Source organism: Myxine glutinosa, unplaced genomic scaffold (genome assembly GCF_964187855.1).
Source record: "Myxine glutinosa unplaced genomic scaffold, kmMyxGlut1.1 SCAFFOLD_2322, whole genome shotgun sequence".
Taxonomy (NCBI): Eukaryota; Metazoa; Chordata; class Myxini; order Myxiniformes; family Myxinidae; genus Myxine; species Myxine glutinosa.
The window spans coordinates 5397-26851 of NW_027618417.1; the positions used below are offsets into that span (position 1 = coordinate 5397).

Genomic DNA, 21455 nt, shown 5'->3' on the forward strand with positions numbered 1-21455 from the left:
TTTCAATTTCACTATCTGAGTCATCAATAAAGCTACTCTCATAACTATCATTTGAACACAAACTATTAGTATCATAACTATCTTCAGATCCTAGACTCTCAGTATAATAACTCTCAGAGTATTGACTGTTAATATCACTCATTTACATACCATTAAACTTCCATCAATATCTATATGTTTTCTTTCATTAGAACTAATAACCACAATATTTTCTACATTAAATGTTATTTTCAAATAATCTCTAATAATCAGAGTACGGAATGATAGTTCACCACTAATATTCATATTATTAATTTCACCCACATCTTTGGGTCTATTAAAGAATATACAAATGTTTCCTCTAGAATCGTTGATGGTCTTATCATTCATTTTCAAAGCTTCTTTATCAATGACCTTTTCAAGCTTTGAGTAAATTGTTAGTAGTAGTGGAGAAACTTTTGTCAAATTTACTTTAATAGAGTTATTAATTAACATAGCTTGTCCCGTAAATTTAATAAAAGGACACATGTTATTCTCCATTATGGGTTTAATCCAAAAATTTCCATATTTATCTTTGTTCAATTTAACATCTTTGACAAATTTTTCTATATCTTCCACCGAAGTAGAGATTGATTGAAATTTGTCTTTTGTGTTTTGAAACATTGTATTTATTAGCTAATAAATTTGCGTTTAGTTTAAGTAAAGTTATATACATAAAACGAGTTGAAAAGCTCAAAGGTGTTTTACTTTAAGCACAGTTTCATCTTTAAAAAAGCCTCTAAAAAAGGCACTTTGTTTTAAGTATAATTTTACTTTATAAATATGATAAATTCTGAAGGATATTTAGAATTTCCAGACTCTCCATATGATAAATTAGAGAATTGTCTGGCTTGTGGTAGAGTGGGGCTTAATACAGAATCAGAAGCATATAAACAATGTATTTTCTGTGATTATCTTCTAATTAATGATAACAAAAAATATAGAAAAATATATAACTCTTTTAAATTAGAACCAAAAATGAATTACTTTACAAGATTAATAAGAGAGATGAATGTTAAGTATTATGGTGATAATACACCATTTCTTACAAGGGAAGAGACTATTTGTATTGAGGAAATGTATAAGGGTTTAATGATATTTATTATTCAAAATAATTTTAATGGAAATGTTAATACAAGATACTATATAAACAAAATAATGGATTATTTTGAAATTAAACCTGAACTCAGGATAAAATATAGAGTTTCTCAAAAAACTCAAAAAAAGTTGGATGACTTGTTTTCCAAATATATAAATGAATGATTTTTTACCCGTTTGGGAAAATAAGATAAAATTTAATAACCATAAAAATCTTCCAAATTCATTGAGATGTCTAATAGTCGGTTCAAGCGGATGTGGAAAAACCTGTTTACTTTTAAAGATGCTCCTTAGTCCTAATTTTTTAGATTATGATAATTTAATAATTTTTACAAAGTCAAGTTTTCAACCTGAGTATCAACTACTCTCACAGGGTTTTAATGCGGGTCTTAAAAAGGAAGACATTATCGGTTTATTTAAACTTCAAAACAAACTAAATGATTATAATATTGATGATATAATACAATTATTTTGTGATACACAGAAATCAAAATCAAAACTAAAACCCATAACTTGTATTCTCAGTGATAATACGGATGATATACCTTCACCTCAAGATTTAGATAAATCAAAAAAGAACCTCATTATCTTTGATGATTGTGTTAATGAGAGAAACCAAACAGTAATGGATAGCTACTATACAAGAGGGAGACATTCTTCTTGTAATTGTATTTATCTTAGTCAGTCATATTTTCAACTCCCTCGGCGCTCAATAAGAAACAATGCTAATACTTTTATTTTATTTAAGTTAAATTCAATAGATACAAATAATTTTTGGAGAGATAATTGTTCTACATTACGTAGTAAGAAGGAATTTGAAAATAATATGAAACACACGATCGGAAAATATAAATATATTGTTGTGAAACAAGATGAGATACTAAATGATATTTTTCAATAAATAAATATAGAAAATGAATACCGAAGAAAGAGTAAGAAAGTTTAAAGAACATCAAGAGTTGGTTTCAAAAGTTGTAAAGCAACAGGAAGACATAAAGAAGAAAAGGAGACAGAAACTAACTGGTGAAGAAGCCTTTGAAAGAAAACAAGAGAAATTTTTTAAACCACTTTTAAAAACTCAACAAACGATTTCACCTACAGTTCCCACGGTAGAATTTACTCCAAAAAAATTTCAAATGCTCAAAGATTTTAGTCAAATGACAGAGCAAGAACTTGGAGAATTAGAATATGATGATGAAGGATTATTTCGGCATCTTGAGAAGGTAAATAAACTTTCCAATTATATTGTAGAAGCTCTTCAAAACAATGAATATTTGAAGGGTTCAAAAACCAGAGCAGGTCTCATTCCAACAGAAGAACCAGCACAGTTCCATCTTGTGAAAGAAAAGTTATTGATATTTAATGATAAATTGGTGTTCTTAAGTTCTGACCAAGCAAATGTTGAATTAACCCCAAGATTAATGTTTCTTCTAACAAAAGATGGACATTCTAATTCACCTTATTTTGATGAACCGCTTGAAATGGAAAGAGAGGAAGATAGAGAGTATATTGAGTTGCTAAACGCACTTGATTATGGAGTTTCTGTTGCTGGTAAAAGTAAGAAGAATGAGAAGGAGAAACATATTATTGATGCTTTAAGTAAGCTTGGTTCGGGTGTTAGTTTTCTTCCAAATGACCCATCACAATTAGTTAATAGGTTATTATTGTTGTTAGGTAGTAAGAAGGCTGGAAACAACAATTGTTTTAATGAAGCATCCGCCATTTTAGATCAGTTGATGAATATGAAAATAATTAATAAATGTCAATACAAAGATATTTTATTAGATATTAAATAAGATGAGAAGCACAATTCTTAGTTTTAATTTCACAACGAGTGATTACACAGCTTCATTCCCTTACCCACTACAACTTGACCCCAAAAAATAATATGAGGCTTCTTTGTTGTCAATGGAGACTTATAATACCTTGTTTAATATCACAGAGAAAAACAACAAGTTTAGTTATAATCCAGGAAGTGGATATAAAACTATAACCGTTTCACCCGGTGCTTACGAGATTTCTCAAATATCTTCAGAAGTCTCTCGCCTTATGAAAGAAAAAGGTGATGAACCAAAAAATATTGTAATAGATATTCAAAAACACACTTCAAAATCAACTATTAAACTTAAAAATAATTATAAAGTTGATTTCACGATTGAAAATTCGTTCAGAGAGCTATTGGGGTTCTCTTCTAAAAAGATTGAAGCTAACGGGACGTCTTACAGTGATAATGTCATTCAAATATCCTCCGGTATAAATTCAGTATTAATTCATTGTGATTTGATTGATGGTGCTTATAACGATGGAATAAGAACAAATACAATATTTTCATTCAGCGCATACTCAACCCCGATTGGTTATAAATTTAATATGGAACCAAAAAATCTTGTCTATTTACCTGTGTCAGGAAAAACCATATATAGAGTAAATTTTAGGATAACCGACCAAGATAATCGTATGATATCCTTTAATGATGAAATTATATCCATCAGAATTCACCTACGTGAAGTTTTTCAATAAATAAATAATGGTTATTGTGAGAAAACACGAGTTGGGAAAATATAAAATAATTACAGGGGATGGGATGTTCCTTTCACCATACTATAAGGGTGAAGGTATGTTTCTTGGGAGAGGATACTATAAACCAAAGAGACAACGGGGTGTGGGACATCAATTCAGAAATAAAGGAGATGGGATAATTGATACTCTAATGGGTATTGGTTCAACCATCCTTAAACATAAAGACCTAATTGGTTCAACTGCTTCAGCCGTGGGCTCAGTTGCGGGTGCTATAAAGAGTATAAAAGATGCTCAAAAGGAGTCTCATAAATTACAAGCAATCAAAGAAATTAAAAAAGGTAAAACTCAACTATCTTCACAAGAACGACAAAAAATCATTAAAATACTTGGGTCAGGGTTTCAACGATTTTAATGCTATATAAATACAAGTATGGAAGCGATTGATAGTATCTATGATTTGGATGATACGATTATCATTTCAAACTCTACTAAAAAGGAAGACTATTTTAAGGTAAATGCTATAACAGGAACAGACTGGAATTCAAACGGAACAAAAAGTTTTGAAATAAATAATCAACAAACTTACTTGAATATAGCTGATAGTTTCTTGCTGTGTAAATTTAAATTCACTAAGGCTGCGAATAATACTAATGCTACACTCGTAAATGATTTCTTCTGGAAAATGTTTGACAGTGTCCGCCTGTATATTGGAACACAAGAGGTTGAAGCGGTTGATTATGTCTCTGCTACATCTGAAATGATGAAATTTACACTATATTCGTTTAGTGATAGAATGGGTAAGGGAGCTGTTGAAGGTTTTATTCCTGATATGTCAACGGGAACAAATGCTGACCCTGGTTATAGTCAAAGGAAGTCAATGTATAATGATGATACAAAAGCAGAGAATAGTTTTACGGTAGCAGTACCTCTGAAAGGTATATTTGGATTTTGTGATTATGATAAAGTTTTGTATGGTCTTAAAATTAGATTTCAACTACAAAGGAATGATAATGTAAATAGGTTGCTTTTTGGGGCTGAAAATGCTTTTGGCGACAATAATAAATTTGTTATTAATGATTTGTGTTGGTATATTAGTGAATATACTCCTAATCTTAAAACGGAAGAGATGTTAAATAGAAGACTTAACTCAAAGAAACCGCTAAATGTATCATACCTTAAAAGAAGATGTCAACACGTTAAACTGGAACACACTACCTACACTTGGAATTTGGGTGTTCTTGAAGGAAAGCCACGATACCTATGGCTCATTTTTAAGAAACCAGATGGAGAGGAGGGTACTGATAAGAATAATGCGCTGAGTGATAATGCTAAGGTGAAACAACTTCGGGTTTCTCTTGATGGAACATTTTATCCGCGAGATAGATTGGAAATTGATTGGGAAAAAAATGATTATGCGGAAGCCTACAAGTCTTACCAAATGGTGTGTGAAAGCAACGGTAATAATGAACCTATTTTGGATATGGTTGCGTTTCAAAAACTTTATACAATCTATGCAATTGACCTGAGTTCTCAAAAGGAAACTATAAAGTCTAATAGAGTGGATACTTCTCTATACATTGAAAGAGGAGAGAATGAAGAAGTTGATGCTTATTGTTTGCTTTTGGAGGAAACAGAATTACAGATTAATACAGATAATGGTGTTATGATTAATATCACATAGGTTTTTTCTCATAAATAAATGGTAGGGGTATATGTTAATCAAATCAATCTTAATAAATTAACATCTTGTATTCAAAATCAAAAGCCTTGTATTATTAACGTTAATACAATTCAAAGAAAAGGAGCAGTAAGAATTGATGTTTTACTCACAAGAGAGCAGGTGAAAACACTAAATGATGCTGGATCACTTAAAATTAAAATGACAAAACCTATGTTAAAGAAATATTCAATAGACGAGTCAAGAGGAGGATTTCTCCCATTTCTAATTCCTTTATTTGCTGGTTTAAGTGCGGCGGGAGCATTGACTGGTGGTATTTCAGCAGCGATAAAAACTGCTAACGAAAGGAAGGCACAACTAAAAGCTCAAAAAGAATTGGAAAGACATAACAAGGAGTTGGAGAAACAAATTAGTGGAAGTGGTGTAATTGTAGATTTTGCTCAAAAACTTGAAAGTCTACCTGATAAAGCTAGATTGTTAGTTGGAGATATGCTTTCCTCTATCGCTCAAGCGGGTGTTAAACTAACTAAAAGGGGTAATGGGTTATATCTTTCTCATAAATAAATGGATAAATGGTTTAAACAATTTGGAAAGAATACAACGTCAAATATAGAACTTACTAAATATTGTAAAAAACTAAAAATTGATAATGTGGTTATTTGTATGAGAGATGAATTAAAAAAGTTGTCCAAGAATACAATGAATATTATTATGAATTTAGACACACAGAATGGTTCTCATTGGGTTTGTATTCATAATAGTCAGGATAAATATTATTTTGATAGTTATGGTATGCCACCACCTGTTGAAGTAATACAATTCTTACAGAATGGTGTTTATCAAACATTTCAAGTTCAAGAAATTAATTCTAAATGTTGTGGTCAATTATGTTTATATGTATTATTTCAACTCAACAATAATGAAAATTTTTATGATATCATTTTTAATCTAATATAAATGACTTATGTTGGAAAAGATGGTTCTATTTTTGGAAAATCCTCTCAGGATATTGATTTATCAAATTATTATACAAAGGCACAGGCTGAACGACAAAAATATAGTGTAAGTAAAAATATTAATATGAAGAATACTTATAAATTAATCAATTATCCAAACCCTACAGATGCGAATGACTTAATTAGATTAAGTGATTTATCACAATATATATTTTTAAAGAAAACAGCACGTTTTGTTAAACAAGTAAAATTTACAACCACAACACCCGGTTATACTGACCATACACCTTTCCTCATTGAATTTAACTACCTGCTTACAATTGAATTTTATAAAGAAGGACATTTAGTTAATATGCGAATTAATAAATGGGGGTATGATATGCCTGATTTAGGGTATAATTGGTCTTTTTCAATAAACATAGAAGACCTACATGATTTAAATCAGTCTCGTAAAGAAGAATATTATCCACTTGGTGAAGATAAGGATTTATGTGGAAGTACAATTAGTAAACAACAAATACGTGATTTTAAGAAAAGAAAAATATATGATAGTATAGCGATGGTTCGCATGACAAAGAAGGAAGGTAATGAGATAAGGATAGAAAGCCGAGGAATACAAACCGATTTGGTAGTGGGAAGATGGGGTGGTATTACCTGTCATAATATTAATCTCACATATATTTCTGATACATAAATGGCAGGAAGAAGACTACAAGAGAATTATAATTTTTGTATTCAAGGATACCTACAAGAAAAGGGTGCTCGGTATTACATACCTTATGATTTGGAGCATATACATGGGAATTTTGTCATAAAAAACTGGCCTTATACTGATATTGTTAAACCCACAAATAGAGACTTGTTTAAAGTATTAAATAAAAATGAACTTCTCAAAGTTATGAAATATAAAACTCTTTTAGAAATCGTCAACAAATCTTATTGGTATCCTATTATGAGAAAAATAATTATAGATACAAGAATATCTCAAAATCCAGATGAGTATATGTATAATATTCTTTGGGGCTCAAGCTCAAGGGTAGCAAGGGATGAGGAAGGAGTTGAAGAAGAGAAGGAGGAAGGAGTTGAAGAAGAGAAGGAGGAAAGAGAGAAGGAGGAGAAGGAGGAAAGGGAGAAAAAGGAGAAGGAGGAGAGGGAGAAAAAGGAGAAGGATGAAAGGGAGAAAAAGGAGAAGGAGGAGAAGGAGAAGGAGGAGAGGGAGGAAAGAGAGAGGGTGGAAAAATATAAAAATATGACCATTCCTGAGATTAATGAAAGATTGAAGGTATTACGGCAAATAAATAAATCTCAACGCACTGAAGAGGAAAATAAAGAATTAATGACTCTTACGAACATATTGGTTTTTAAATTTGCTATAATGAATTCAGAGCGCAGATATACAACATATAGTTGATGATGTTGGTGTTATTGACTTTAGTTAATTTTATTTGTAAATAAATGGAGGAGAGAGTGAAGCCATTTCTAAGGATTCTTTATGTTTTAAAAATCAAGATAGAAATGTATATGTTGAAAACCAAAAAGGTTTTGGCACTATGTAGGACTTTTTCTCATAAATAAATATGAGTTATTGTCTCAAATGTAAAAAGAAAACTAAATCTAAAAATATCTCTTATGTTAAAGCTAAAAATAATAGAGTTTATCAAAAAGGAATATGTCAAGTGTGTGGCTCTAAAAAGTGTCAATTCATCTCTCCTAAAAGTGGAGGAGACATACAAAAGTTTTTGTCAGGTAGCAAATTTACAACAACTGGAATTCCAGGGGAATTACACCTTCCAGGGTATTCTTTCTGTGGCCCAGGAACAAACTTGGATAAAAGATTAGATGAGGCTGACAATCCTAAACCTTGGTCTAAACCTACAAATAGGGTTGATGAAGTGTGTATGAAGCATGATATTGCTTATGGGAAAACCACTACGTTGACTGAAAAACATAAAGCCGACAGCGAAATGTTGTATAATTTGTCTTTGATACAAAATCCAACGTTGAGAGAGAAAGTTGATAGGTTTATTGTGAGAAATTTGATAAATGCTAAATTGAAACTTGGTCTTGGTTATTCACCCTCAAAAAACTATTAGGCTCTAATGATGTCATCAAGACTGAGGAGCTTTTGGCTGAAGAATTACACAAACCTATAATCACCAAGTTTAAAAGAAGGAAGGTTTATTCCAAAGACACTGACTACATATGGTCCGCTGATTTAATTGAATTGAATAATGACAGGGGATACAGGTATGCTTTAACCGTTATTGATTTGAGGAGTAGATTTGCCTGGGTTGTTCCTTTAAAAAATAAAAAGGGTGATACTTTAATGTTATCCTTTAAGCTAATATTTGATAGGGATAAAAGAAAACCAAAGAAACTGTGGACCGATGAGGGAACAGAGTTCTATAACAAAATATTTATGAAATTTCTTAAGGGGGAGGGTATTAAATTATACAGCACCTTTAATGAAGGAAAAGCAGTTGTTATTGAGCGTTTTAATCGTACTTTGAAAGAGAGGCTATATAAAAAATTCACACAACTCGGTTCTCAAAAATGGGTGTATTTAATTCAGGGTATTGTAGATAATTACAATAATACAGTTCATTCATCAACAAAATCAAAACCATCAGAATCATTTACAAAATTAGAATATGAAAAGGAGATTAATTTGAGAAAACCGAAGTTCAAAGTTGGTGATATTGTAAGAATATACAGATGGAAAAGCCATTTTGAGAAAGGTTATACAAAAAAATGGACTAATGAATTATTTAAAATCGTTGATGTAATGGATACAGTCCCTTGGACCTACAAATTATATGATTTAAATGGAGAAGAAATCTTAGGGTCATTTTATTCACAGGAATTACAAAAAACAAAGCTGATAACCCTTGAAAATAATAAATAAATTAAAAAATGTAATGGGGATACGTTTTTAAATCTGTGAACCCCAAACACAGAATCCCACAACTTTTTAGTTGGGGCTAACTTTTGTGTGTATAATGGGGATACGTTTTTAAATCTGTGAACCCCAAACACAGAATCCCACAACTTTTTAGTTGAGGCTTAACTTTTGTGTGTATAATGGGGATACGTTTTTAAATCTGTGAACCCCAAACACAGAATCCCACAACTTTTTAGTTGGGGCTTAACTTTTGTGTGTATAATGGGGATACGTTTTTAAATCTGTGAACCCCAAACACAGAATCCCACAACTTTTTAGTTGGGGCTTAACTTTTGTGTGTATAATGGGGATACGTTTTTAAATCTGTGAACCCCAAACACAGAATCCCACAACTTTTTAGTTGGGGCTTAACTTTTGTGTGTATCATGGGGATACGTTTTTAAATCTGTGAACCCCAAACACAGAATCCCACAACTTTTTAGTTGGGGCTTAACTTTTGTGTGTATAATGGGGATACGTTTTTAAATCTGTGAACCCCAAACACAGAATCCCACAACTTTTTAGTTGGGGCTTAACTTTTGTGTGTATCATGGGGATACGTTTTTAAATCTGTGAACCCCAAACACAGAATCCCACAACTTTTTAGTTGGGGCTTAACTTTTGTGTGTGTGAGTGGGTCATAATAATGTGCAAACCCTAACCCAACCCCCACATTAAAACACCATATTTGTTAGTCAAAACAACTGAATCCATTACATCAACCATTAAAAAAAAGTTCTTAACTCCATCTCTTTGTATGACCTTCCAATTCTATTTATCTTTTCTCAACTTTTTAAAAACAATTCAATGATAATATAAGATAAATGAGTCTGTGAGGTTTGACATTCATTCAAAAATTCACCTCACATCTAGAACCCTAACCCAACCCAATCCCTAACCCATCCCCATCCCTTACCCAACCCATCCCTAACCCTCACATTCAAAATCCCAACCCTAACCCAACCCATCCCTAACCCATTAACCCAACCCCATCCCTAACCCTCACATTCAAAATCCCAACCCTAACCCTAGCATAATCTTTTTTTCCTTTTCTTTTTTTAAATACGTATTTCAATATTTTTTTAAAATGTTTTTTAATATGTATTTCAAAATATATATTTTTCCTCTTCCTCCAATTCTGTCTTTCAAGGCTTTCAAGTTGGAAAAAGTAGAAATGGGAAGAAAGTATTTTCCAGCATCTTCTTCTCTGAACTTTCTTGATATTGCTGAAATACATGTAAAAAAAGAAATATATTACTTATCTAATATTGAATGAAATAACATATACTTTAATTGATTATTAATCAACTGAACTTACCTTAAATCAAACGTCATTAAAGAAAGAACATTGTTCATTGCTTTAGAATCCAAAGAGCCTCCAAGGTAAAACTCTTTCGTTGGATTATCAAGGCAAAACTCGTTCTCTTGGTCATGGTTGCTCAAAAGGTCTTTAAACAAATCGATCATTTCACCCCAGGTTGTGGCAAAAGTTGTATTTTCATTTTGAATCTCAGATACAATTTCCTGTGAGAGAAAATAACAACGTATTAATTAATTATTTTTTACATGTAATACACAATTATTATATGTATATTAAAATAAAATATTACCTTCATTGATGAGAAATTTGAATCGAGTTTATCAAGGTGAAGGTTTAGCTCCACACAGCTAGAGTCTCCAAAACGAAACCAGTTTTCAAAGTCTCCAAGGTAAAACTCTTTTCCTAATTTTATGAAATTTAGTGAGTCTCCAAGGTAGGCTCCACAGTTAGAACCATCTAGGCAGACCTCATAATTTGTTTTTCCCAAATTTAGTGAGTCTCCAAGGTAGGCTCCACAGTTAGAACCATCTCGGCAGACCTCATAATTTGTTTTTCTCAAATTTAGTGAGTCTCCAAGGTAGGCTCCACAGTTAGAACCATCTCGGCAGACCTCATAATTTGTTTTTCCCAAATTTAGTGAGTCTCCAAGGTATAACTCTTTGGCTGGGTCATCAAGGTAGAACTCATTCTGTGGGTCTTGGTTGTTCAAAAGGTCTTCAAACAAATCAATCATCATTTCACCCCAGGTTGTGGCAAAAGTAGTATTTTCATTTTGTATCTCAGATACAATTTCCTGTGAGAGAAAATAACAACGTATTAATTTAAGACAATATTATTATTTATATAAATCAAGCTCTATGAATATTAAAAGAAACTTTGCTGACTCTTACACGAGTCTTATCTTAAAAAAAAAAAAAAAAAAAAAAAAAATACAAAAAAAAAAAATACAAAAAAAAAAAAAATACAAAAAAAAAAAATACAAAAAAAAAATACAAAAAAAAAAAATACAAAAAAAAAAATATACAAAAAATAATAATAAATAAATAGAAAAAAATAAAAAATAAATAAATAAATAAATAAACTTACCTCCATTGATAAGAGGTTCGAGTCCAGTTCATCAATCTGAAGGTTGAGCTCCACACAGGTAGTAGGACTCCAAGGAATGTCAAAGTTATCCAACTCCTTTTCAGCATAGTAGTTCATTCTCAAGTGAAGCAGGAAGTGTGTTTGAAAAGGCCTGTGTGGTTAGTGCCTTTTATAAGAAAGACTGGGTGTGTCATTTCCTGTGGAAATTCCCTTGGGCAAGTGTGGGCAAGTCTGGGCAAGTCTGGGCATGTCTTAACTGGAAATGATGTAATGTCTCAACAGAAAATGATGTAATGTTTCAACAGAAAATGATGTAATGTTTCAACAGAAAATGATGTAATGTTTCAACAGAAAATGATGTAATGTTTCAACAGAAAATGATGTAATGTTTCAACAGAAAATGATGTAATGTCTTAACTAAAAATAATGTAATGCTGGAGAGTTTATAAAGTGGGTGGGCTTTAGTAAAACGTGGGCGGGGCCTACCAAAAGTGGGCGGAGCTTAACAAAAAGTGGGCGGAGCTTAACAAAAAGTGGGCGGGGCTTAGCAAAAAAAAGTGGCGCGGAGCTTAACAAAAAGTGTGTGGCACAGGACCCGAACATAAATAATCAATGATCAATGAACAACAATGATCATTGATAGTAAGAGAAAAAGGCCCATAAGACCAAGGGGGTCAGGAATAGAGGTGTTAAGGGGAAATGAAGAAAAGTGATGGTGAGAGGGAAATTTACATGGAAGTGAGAATGATCATAGGTTCATAAGGCTAGAAGGATTATAGGTTCATAAAGGAAGAAAATCATAGGTTCATAAGGCGAGAAGGATCATAGGTTCATAAGGTGAGAAGGATTATAGGTTCATAGAGGGAGAAAGAGAGGTGTTTATGATTTTTTTTAAAGACAGGGGGGTAAATGACATTAGATAGGGATTTCCCATGTTAAACGGAGGTGTCCCAGAAGCAACATTTATCATCTACTGCCATTTTAGCCCAATTAAGCCATTTTAGCCCGATTAAGCCATTTGAGCCCGATTAAGCCATTTTAGCCCGATTAAGCCATTTTAGCCCGATTAAGCCATTTGAGCCCGATTAAGCCATTTGAGCCCGATTAAGCCATTTGAGCCCGATTAAGCCATTTTAGCCCGATTAAGCCATTTTAGGCCGATTAAGCCATTTTAGCCCGATTAAGCCATTTTAGCCCGATTAAGTCATTTGAGCCCGATTAAGCCATTTTAGCCCGATTAAGCCATTTGAGCCCGATTAAGCCATTTGAGCCCGATTAAGCCATTTTAGCCCGATTAAGCCATTTTAGCCCGATTAAGCCATTTTAGCCCGATTAAGCCATTTGAGCCCGATTAAGCCATTTGAGCCCGATTAAGCCATTTGAGCCCGATTAAGCCATTTTAGCCCGATTAAGCCATTTTAGGCCGATTAAGCCATTTTAGCCCGATTAAGCCATTTTAGCCCGATTAAGCCATTTTAGCCCGATTAAGCCATTTTAGCCCGATTAAGCCATTTTAGCCCGATTAAGCCATTTTAGGCCGATTAAGCCATTTTAGCCCGATTAAGCCATTTTAGCCCGATTAAGCCATTTTAGGCCGATTAAGCCATTTTAGCCCGATTAAGCCATTTTAGCCCGATTAAGCCATTTTAGCCCGATTAGGCCATTTTAGCCAGATTAGGCCATTTTAGCCCGATTAAGCCATTTTAGCCCGATTAAGCCATTTTAGCCCGATTAAGCCATTTTAGGCCGATTAAGCCATTTTAGCCCGATTAAGCCATTTTAGCCCGATTAAGCCATTTTAGCCCGATTAGGCCATTTTCGCCAGATTAGGCCATTTTAGCCCGATTAAGCCATTTTAGCCCGATTAAGCCATTTTAGCCCAATTAAGCCATTTTAGCCCGATTAAGCCATTTTAGCCCGATTAAGCCATTTTAGCCTGATTAAGCCATTTTAGCCCGATTAAGCCATTTTAGGCCGATTAAGCCATTTTAGCCCGATTAAGCCATTTTAGGCCGATTAAGCCATTTTAGCCCGATTAAGCCATTTTAGCCCGATTAAGCCATTTTAGCCCGATTAGGCCATTTTAGCCAGATTAGGCCATTTTAGCCCGATTAAGCCATTTTAGCCGGATTAAGCCATTTGAGCCCGATTAAGCCATTTGAGCCCGATTAAGCCATTTTAGCCCGATTAAGCCATTTTAGGCCGATTAAGCCATTTTAGCCCAATTAAGCCATTTTAGCCCGATTAAGCCATTTTAGCCCGATTAAGCCATTTTAGCCTGATTAAGCCATTTTAGCCCGATTAAGCCATTTTAGGCCGATTAAGCCATTTTAGCCCGATTAAGCCATTCTAGCCCGATTAAGCCATTTTAGCCCGATTAGGCCATTTTAGCCAGATTAGGCCATTTTAGCCCGATTAAGCCATTTGAGCCCGATTAAGCCATTTTAGCCCGATTAAGCCATTTGAGCCCGATTAAGCCATTTTAGCCAGATTAAGCCATTTTAGCCCGATTAAGCCATTTTGGCCCGATTAAGCCATTTTAGCCCGATTAAGCCATTTTAGCCCGATTAAGCCATTTGAGCCCGATTAAGCCATTTTAGCCCGATTAAGCCATTTTAGCCCGATTAAGCCATTTTAGCCCGATTAAGCCATTTGAGCCCGATTAAGCCATTTTAGCCCGATTAAGCCATTTGATCCCGATTAAGCCATTTGATCCCAATTAAGCCATTTGAGCCAAATTAAGCCATTTTGGCCCGATTAAGCCATTTTGGCCCGATTAAGCCATTTTAGCCCGATTAAGCCATTTGAGCCCGATTAAGCCATTTGAGCCCGATTAAGCCATTTTAGCCCGATTAAGCCATTTTAGCCCGATTAAGCCATTTGAGCCCATTTAAGCCTTTTGAGCCCGATTAAGCAATTTGAGCCCGATTAAGCCATTTTAGCCCGATTAAGCCATTTGAGCCCGATTAAGCCATTTTAGCCCGATTAAGCCATTTTAGCCCGATTAAGCCATTTTAGCCCGATTAAGCCATTTTAGCCCGATTAAGCCATTTTAGCCCGATTAAGCCATTTTAGCCCGATTAAGCCATTTTATGCCGATTAAGCCATTTTAGCCCGATTAAGCCATTTGAGCCCGATTAAGCCATTTGAGCCCGATTAAGCCATTTTAGCCCGATTAAGCCATTTTAGCCCGATTAAGCCATTTTAGCCCGATTAAGCCATTTTAGCCCGATTAAGCCATTTTAGCCCGATTAAGCCATTTTAGCCCGATTAAGCCATTTTAGCCCGATTAAGCCATTTTAGCCCGATTAAGCCATTTGAGCCCGATTAAGCCATTTGAGCCTGATTAAGCCATTTGAGCCGGATTAAGCCATTTTAGCCCGATTAAGCCATTTGAGCCCGATTAAGCCATTTTAGCCCGATTAAGCCATTTTAGCCCGATTAAGCCATTTGAGCCCGATTAAGCCATTTGAGCCCGATTAAGCCATTTGAGCCCGATTAAGCCATTTGAGCCCGTTTAAGCCATTTGAGCCTGATTAAGCCATTTTAGCCCGATTAAGCCATTTGAGCCCGATTAAGTCATTTGAGCCCGATTAAGCCATTTGAGCCCGATTAAGCCATTTGGGCCCGATTAAGCTATTTGAGCCCGATTAAGCCATTTGAGCCCGATTAAGCCATTTTAGCCCGATTAAGCCATTTGAGCCCGATTAAGCCATTTTAGCCAGATTAAGCCATTTTAGCCCGATTAAGCCATTTTGGCCCGATTAAGCCATTTTAGCCCGATTAAGCCATTTTAGCCCGATTAAGCCATTTGAGCCCGATTAAGCCATTTTAGCCCGATTAAGCCATTTTAGCCCGATTAAGCCATTTTAGCCCGATTAAGCCATTTGAGCCCGATTAAGCCATTTTAGCCCGATTAAGCCATTTGATCCCGATTAAGCCATTTGATCCCAATTAAGCCATTTGAGCCAAATTAAGCCATTTTGGCCCGATTAAGCCATTTTGGCCCGATTAAGCCATTTTAGCCCGATTAAGCCATTTGAGCCCGATTAAGCCATTTGAGCCCGATTAAGCCATTTTAGCCCGATTAAGCCATTTTAGCCCGATTAAGCCATTTGAGCCCATTTAAGCCTTTTGAGCCCGATTAAGCAATTTGAGCCCGATTAAGCCATTTTAGCCCGATTAAGCCATTTTAGCCCGATTAAGCCATTTGAGCCCGATTAAGCCATTTGAGCCTGATTAAGCCATTTTAGCCTGATTAAGCCATTTTAGCCCGATTAAGCCATTTGAGCCCGATTAAGCCATTTGAGCCCGATTAAGCCATTTGAGCCCGATTAAGCCATTTGAGCCCGATTAAGCCATTTGAGCCCGATTAAGCCATTTTAGCCCGATTAAGCCATTTTAGCCCGATTAAGCCATTTTAGCCCGATTAAGCCATTTGAGCCCGATTAAGCCATTTGAGCCCGATTAAGCCATTTTAGCCCGATTAAGCCATTTTAGCCCGATTAAGCCATTTGAGCCCGATTAAGCCATTTGAGCCCGGTTAAGACATTTGAGCCCGATTAAGCCATTTTAGCCCAATTAAGCCATTTGAGCCCGATTAAGCCATTTTAGCCCGATTAGGCCATTTTAGCCAGATTAGGCCATTTTAGCCCGATTAAGCCATTTTAGCCCGATTAAGCCATTTTAGCTCGATTAAGCCATTTGAGCCCGATTAAGCCATTTGAGCCCGATTAAGCCATTTGAGCCCGATTAAGCCATTTGAGCCCGATTAAACCATTTTAGCCCGATTAAGCCATTTTAGCCCGATTAAGCCATTTTAGCCCGATTAAGCCATTTTAGCCCGATTAAGCCATTTTAGCCCGATTAAGCCATTTTAGCTCGATTAAGCCATTTGAGCCTGATTAAGCCATTTGAGCCCGATTAAGCCATTTGAGCCCGATTAAGCCATTTGAGCCCGATTAAGCCATTTGAGCCCGATTAAGCCATTTTAGGCCGATTAAGCCATTTTAGCCCGATTAAGCCATTTTAGCCCGATTAAGCCATTTTAGCCCGATTAGGCCATTTTAGCCAGATTAGGCCATTTTAGCCCGATTAAGCCATTTTAGCCCGATTAAGCCATTTTAGCGCGATTAAGCCATTTTAGGCGGATTAAGCCATTTTAGCCCGATTAAGCCATTTTAGCCCGATTAAGCCATTTTAGCCCGATTAGGCCATTTTCGCCAGATTAGGCCATTTTAGCCCGATTAAGCCATTTTAGCCCGATTAAGCCATTTTAGCCCAATTAAGCCATTTTAGCCCGATTAAGCCATTTTAGCCCGATTAAGCCATTTTAGCCCGATTAAGCCATTTTAGGCCGATTAAGCCATTTTAGCCCGATTAAGCCATTTTAGCCCGATTAAGCCATTTTAGCCCGATTAGGCCATTTTAGCCAGATTAGGCCATTTTAGCCCGATTAAGCCATTTTAGCCCGATTAAGCCATTTTAGCCCGATTAAGCCATTTTAGGCCGATTAAGCCATTTTAGCCCGATTAAGCCATTTTAGCCCGATTAAGCCATTTTAGCCCGATTAGGCCATTTTCGCCAGATTAGGCCATTTTAGCCCGATTAAGCCATTTTAGCCCGATTAAGCCATTTTAGCCCAATTAAGCCATTTTAGCCCGATTAAGCCATTTTAGCCCGATTAAGCCATTTTAGCCTGATTAAGCCATTTTAGCCCGATTAAGCCATTTTAGGCCGATTAAGCCATTTTAGCCCGATTAAGCCATTTTAGGCCGATTAAGCCATTTTAGCCCGATTAAGCCATTTTAGCCCGATTAAGCCATTTTAGCCCGATTAGGCCATTTTAGCCAGATTAGGCCATTTTAGCCCGATTAAGCCATTTTAGCCGGATTAAGCCATTTGAGCCCGATTAAGCCATTTGAGCCCGATTAAGCCATTTTAGCCCGATTAAGCCATTTTAGGCCGATTAAGCCATTTTAGCCCAATTAAGCCATTTTAGCCCGATTAAGCCATTTTAGCCCGATTAAGCCATTTTAGCCTGATTAAGCCATTTTAGCCCGATTAAGCCATTTTAGGCCGATTAAGCCATTTTAGCCCGATTAAGCCATTTTAGCCCGATTAAGCCATTTTAGCCCGATTAGGCCATTTTAGCCAGATTAGGCCATTTTAGCCCGATTAAGCCATTTTAGCCGGATTTAGCCATTTGAGCCCGATTAAGCCATTTGAGCCCGATTAAGCCATTTGAGCCCGATTAAGCCATTTTAGCCCGATTAAGCCATTTTAGCCCGATTAAGCCATTTTAGCCCGATTAAGCCATTTTAGCCCGATTAAGCCATTTTAGCCTGATTAAGCCATTTTAGCCCGATTAAGCCATTTCAGCCCGATTAAGCCATTTAAGCCCAATTAAGCCATTTGAGCCCGATTAAGCCATTTGAGCCCGATTAAGCCATTTTAGCCCGATTAAGCCATTTGAGCCCGATTAAGCCATTTGAGCCCGATTAAGCCATTTGAGCCCGATTAAGCCATTTGAGCCCGATTAAGCCATTTTAGCCCGATTAAGCCATTTTAGCCCGATTAAGCCATTTTAGCCCGATTAAGCCATTTTAGCCCGATTAAGCCATTTGAGCCCGATTAAGCCATTTGAGCCCGATTAAGCCATTTTAGCCCGATTAAGCCATTTTAGCCCGATTAAGCCATTTGAGCCCGATTAAGCCATTTTAGCCCGATTAAGCCATTTTAGCCCGATTAAGCCATTTGAGACCGATTAAGCCATTTGAGCCCGATTAAGCCATTTGAGCCCGATTAAGCCATTTTAGCCCGATTAAGCCATTTGAGCCCGATTAAGCCATTTGAGCCCGATTAAGCCATTTTAGCCCGATTAAGCCATTTTAGCCCGATTAAGCCATTTTAGCCCGATTAAGCCATTTTAGCCCGATTAAGCCATTTTAGCCCGATTAAGCCATTTTAGCCCGATTAAGCCATTTTATGCCGATTAAGCCATTTTAGCCCGATTAAGCCATTTGAGCCCGATTAAGCCATTTGAGCCCGATTAAGCCATTTTAGCCCGATTAAGCCATTTTAGCCCGATTAAGCCATTTTAGCCCGATTAAGCCATTTTAGCCCGATTAAGCCATTTTAGCCCGATTAAGCCATTTTAGCCCGATTAAGCCATTTTAGCCCGATTAAGCCATTTTAGCCCGATTAAGCCATTTTAGGCCGATTAAGCCATTTTATGCCGATTAAGCCATTTTAGCCCGATTAAGCCATTTGAGCCCGATTAAGCCATTTGAGCCGATTAAGCCATTTTAACCCGATTAAGCCATTTTAGCCCGATTAAGCCATTTTAGCCCGATTAAGCCATTTTAGCCCGATTAAGCCATTTTAGCCCGATTAAGCCATTTGAGCCCGATTAAGCCATTTTAGCCCGATTAAGCCATTTTAGGCCGATTAAGCCATTTTAGCCCGATCAAGCCATTTTAGCCCGATTAAGCCATTTTAGCCCGATTGAGCCATTTTAGCCCGATTAAGCCATTTTAGCCCGATTGAGCCATTTTAGCCCGATTAAGCCATTTTAGCTCGATTAAGCCATTTGAGCCCGATTAAGCCATTTTAGCCCGATTAAGCCATTTTAGCCCGATTAAGCCATTTGAGCCCGATTAAGCCATTTTAGCCCGATTAAGCCATTTTAGCCCGATTAAGCCATTTTAGCCCGATTCAGCCATTTTAGCCCGATTAAGCCATTTTAGCCCGATTAGGCCATTTTAGCCAGATTAGGCCATTTTAGCCCGATTAAGCCATTTTAGCCCGATTAAGCCATTTTAGCCCGATTAAGCCATTTTAGCTCGATTAAGCCATTTGAGCCAGATTAAGCCATTTTAGCCCGATTAAGCCATTTTAGCCCGATTAAGCCATTTTAGCCCGATTAAGCCATTTTAGCCCGATTAGGCCATTTTAGCCCGATTAGGCCATTTTAGCCCGATTAAGCCATTTTAGACGGATTAAGCCATTTGAGCCCGATTAAACCATTTTAGCCCGATTAAGCCATTTGAGCCCGATTAAGCCATTTTAGCCCGATTAAGCCATTTTAGCCCGATTAAGCCATTTGAGCCCGATTAAGCCATTTGAGCCCGATTAAGCCATTTGAGCCCGATTAAGCCATTTGAGCCCGATTAAGCCATTTTAGCCCGATTAAGCCATTTGAGCCCGATTAAGCCATTTTAGCCCGATTAAGCCATTTTAGCCCGATTAAGCCATTTTAGCCCGATTAAGCCATTTGAGACCGATTAAGCCATTTGAGCCCGATTAAGCCATTTGAGCCCGATTAAGCCATTTTAGCCCGATTAAGCCATTTGAGCCCGATTAAGCCATTTGAGCCCGATTAAGCCATTTGAGCCCGATTAAGCCATTTTAACCCGATTAAGCCATTTTAGCCCGATTAAGCCATTTTAGCCCGATTAAGCCATTTTAGCCCGATTAAGCCATTTTAGCCCGATTAAGCCATTTGAGCCCGATTAAGCCATTTTAGCCCGATTAAGCCATTTTAGGCCGATTAAGCCATTTTAGCCCGATCAAGCCATTTTAGCCCGATTAAGCCATTTTAGCCCGATTGAGCCATTTTAGCCCGATCAAGCCATTTTAGCCCGATTGAGCCATTTTAGCCCGATTAAGCCATTTTAGCTCGATTAAGCCATTTGAGCCCGATTAAGCCATTTTAGCCCGATTAAGCCATTTTAGCCCGATTAAGCCATTTGAGCCCGATTAAGCCATTTTAGCCCGATTAAGCCATTTTAGCCCGATTAAGCCATTTTAGCCCGATTCAGCCATTTTAGCCCGATTAAGCCATTTTAGCCCGATTAGGCCATTTTAGCCAGATTAGGCCATTTTAGCCCGATTAAGCCATTTTAGCCCGATTAAGCCATTTTAGCCCGATTAAGCCATTTTAGCTCGATTAAGCCATTTGAGCCAGATTAAGCCATTTTAGCCCGATTAAGCCATTTTAGCCCGATTAAGCCATTTTAGCCCGATTAAGCCATTTTAGCCCGATTAGGCCATTTTAGCCCGATTAGGCCATTTTAGCCCGATTAAGCCATTTTAGACGGATTAAGCCATTTGAGCCCGATTAAACCATTTTAGCCCGATTAAGCCATTTGAGCCCGATTAAGCCATTTTAGCCCGATTAAGCCATTTTAGCCCGATTAAGCCATTTGAGCCCGATTAAGCCATTTGAGCCCGATTAAGCCATTTGAGCCCGATTAAGCCATTTGAGCCCGATTAAGCCATTTTAGCCCGATTAAGCCATTTGAGCCCGATTAAGCCATTTTAGCCCGATTAAGCCATTTTAGCCCGATTAAGCCATTTTAGCCCGATTAAGCCATTTGAGACCGATTAAGCCATTTGAGCCCGATTAAGCCATTTGAGCCCGATTAAGCCATTTTAGCCCGATTAAGCCATTTGAGCCCGATTAAGCCATTTGAGCCCGATTAAGCCATTTTAGCCCGATTAAGCCATTTTAGCCCGATTAAGCCATTTTAGCCCGATTAAGCCATTTTAGCCCGATTAAGCCATTTTAGCCCGATTAAGCCATTTTAGCCCGATTAAGCCATTTTATGCCGATTAAGCCATTTTAGCCCGATTAAGCCATTTGAGCCCGATTAAGCCATTTGAGCCCGATTAAGCCATTTTAGCCCGATTAAGCCATTTTAGCCCGATTAAGCCATTTTAGCCCGATTAAGCCATTTTAGCCCGATTAAGCCATTTTAGCCCGATTAAGCCATTTTAGCCCGATTAAGCCATTTTAGCCCGATTAAGCCATTTTAGCCCGATTAAGCCATTTTA

At 36.6% G+C, this 21455-nt stretch overlaps 1 protein-coding gene across 1 annotated transcript in view; it reads right to left on the bottom strand.

The window, feature by feature from the left end:
- Nucleotides 1–10199: 10199 nt before the first annotated feature.
- Nucleotides 10200–21455, bottom strand: part of LOC137416919 (uncharacterized) — a gene marked incomplete at its 3' end in the record, with an annotated part of 58031 nt that continues 46775 nt past the window's right edge. The window contains exons 2-5 of the mRNA XM_078769381.1: nucleotides 11619–11769; nucleotides 10822–11325; nucleotides 10530–10735; nucleotides 10200–10437 (exon numbers count right to left, since the gene is read on the bottom strand). Coding sequence (XP_078625507.1) covers nucleotides 10200–10437; nucleotides 10530–10735; nucleotides 10822–11325; nucleotides 11619–11769 — 1099 coding nt within the window. The remainder of the gene's footprint in view (nucleotides 10438–10529; nucleotides 10736–10821; nucleotides 11326–11618; nucleotides 11770–21455) is intronic.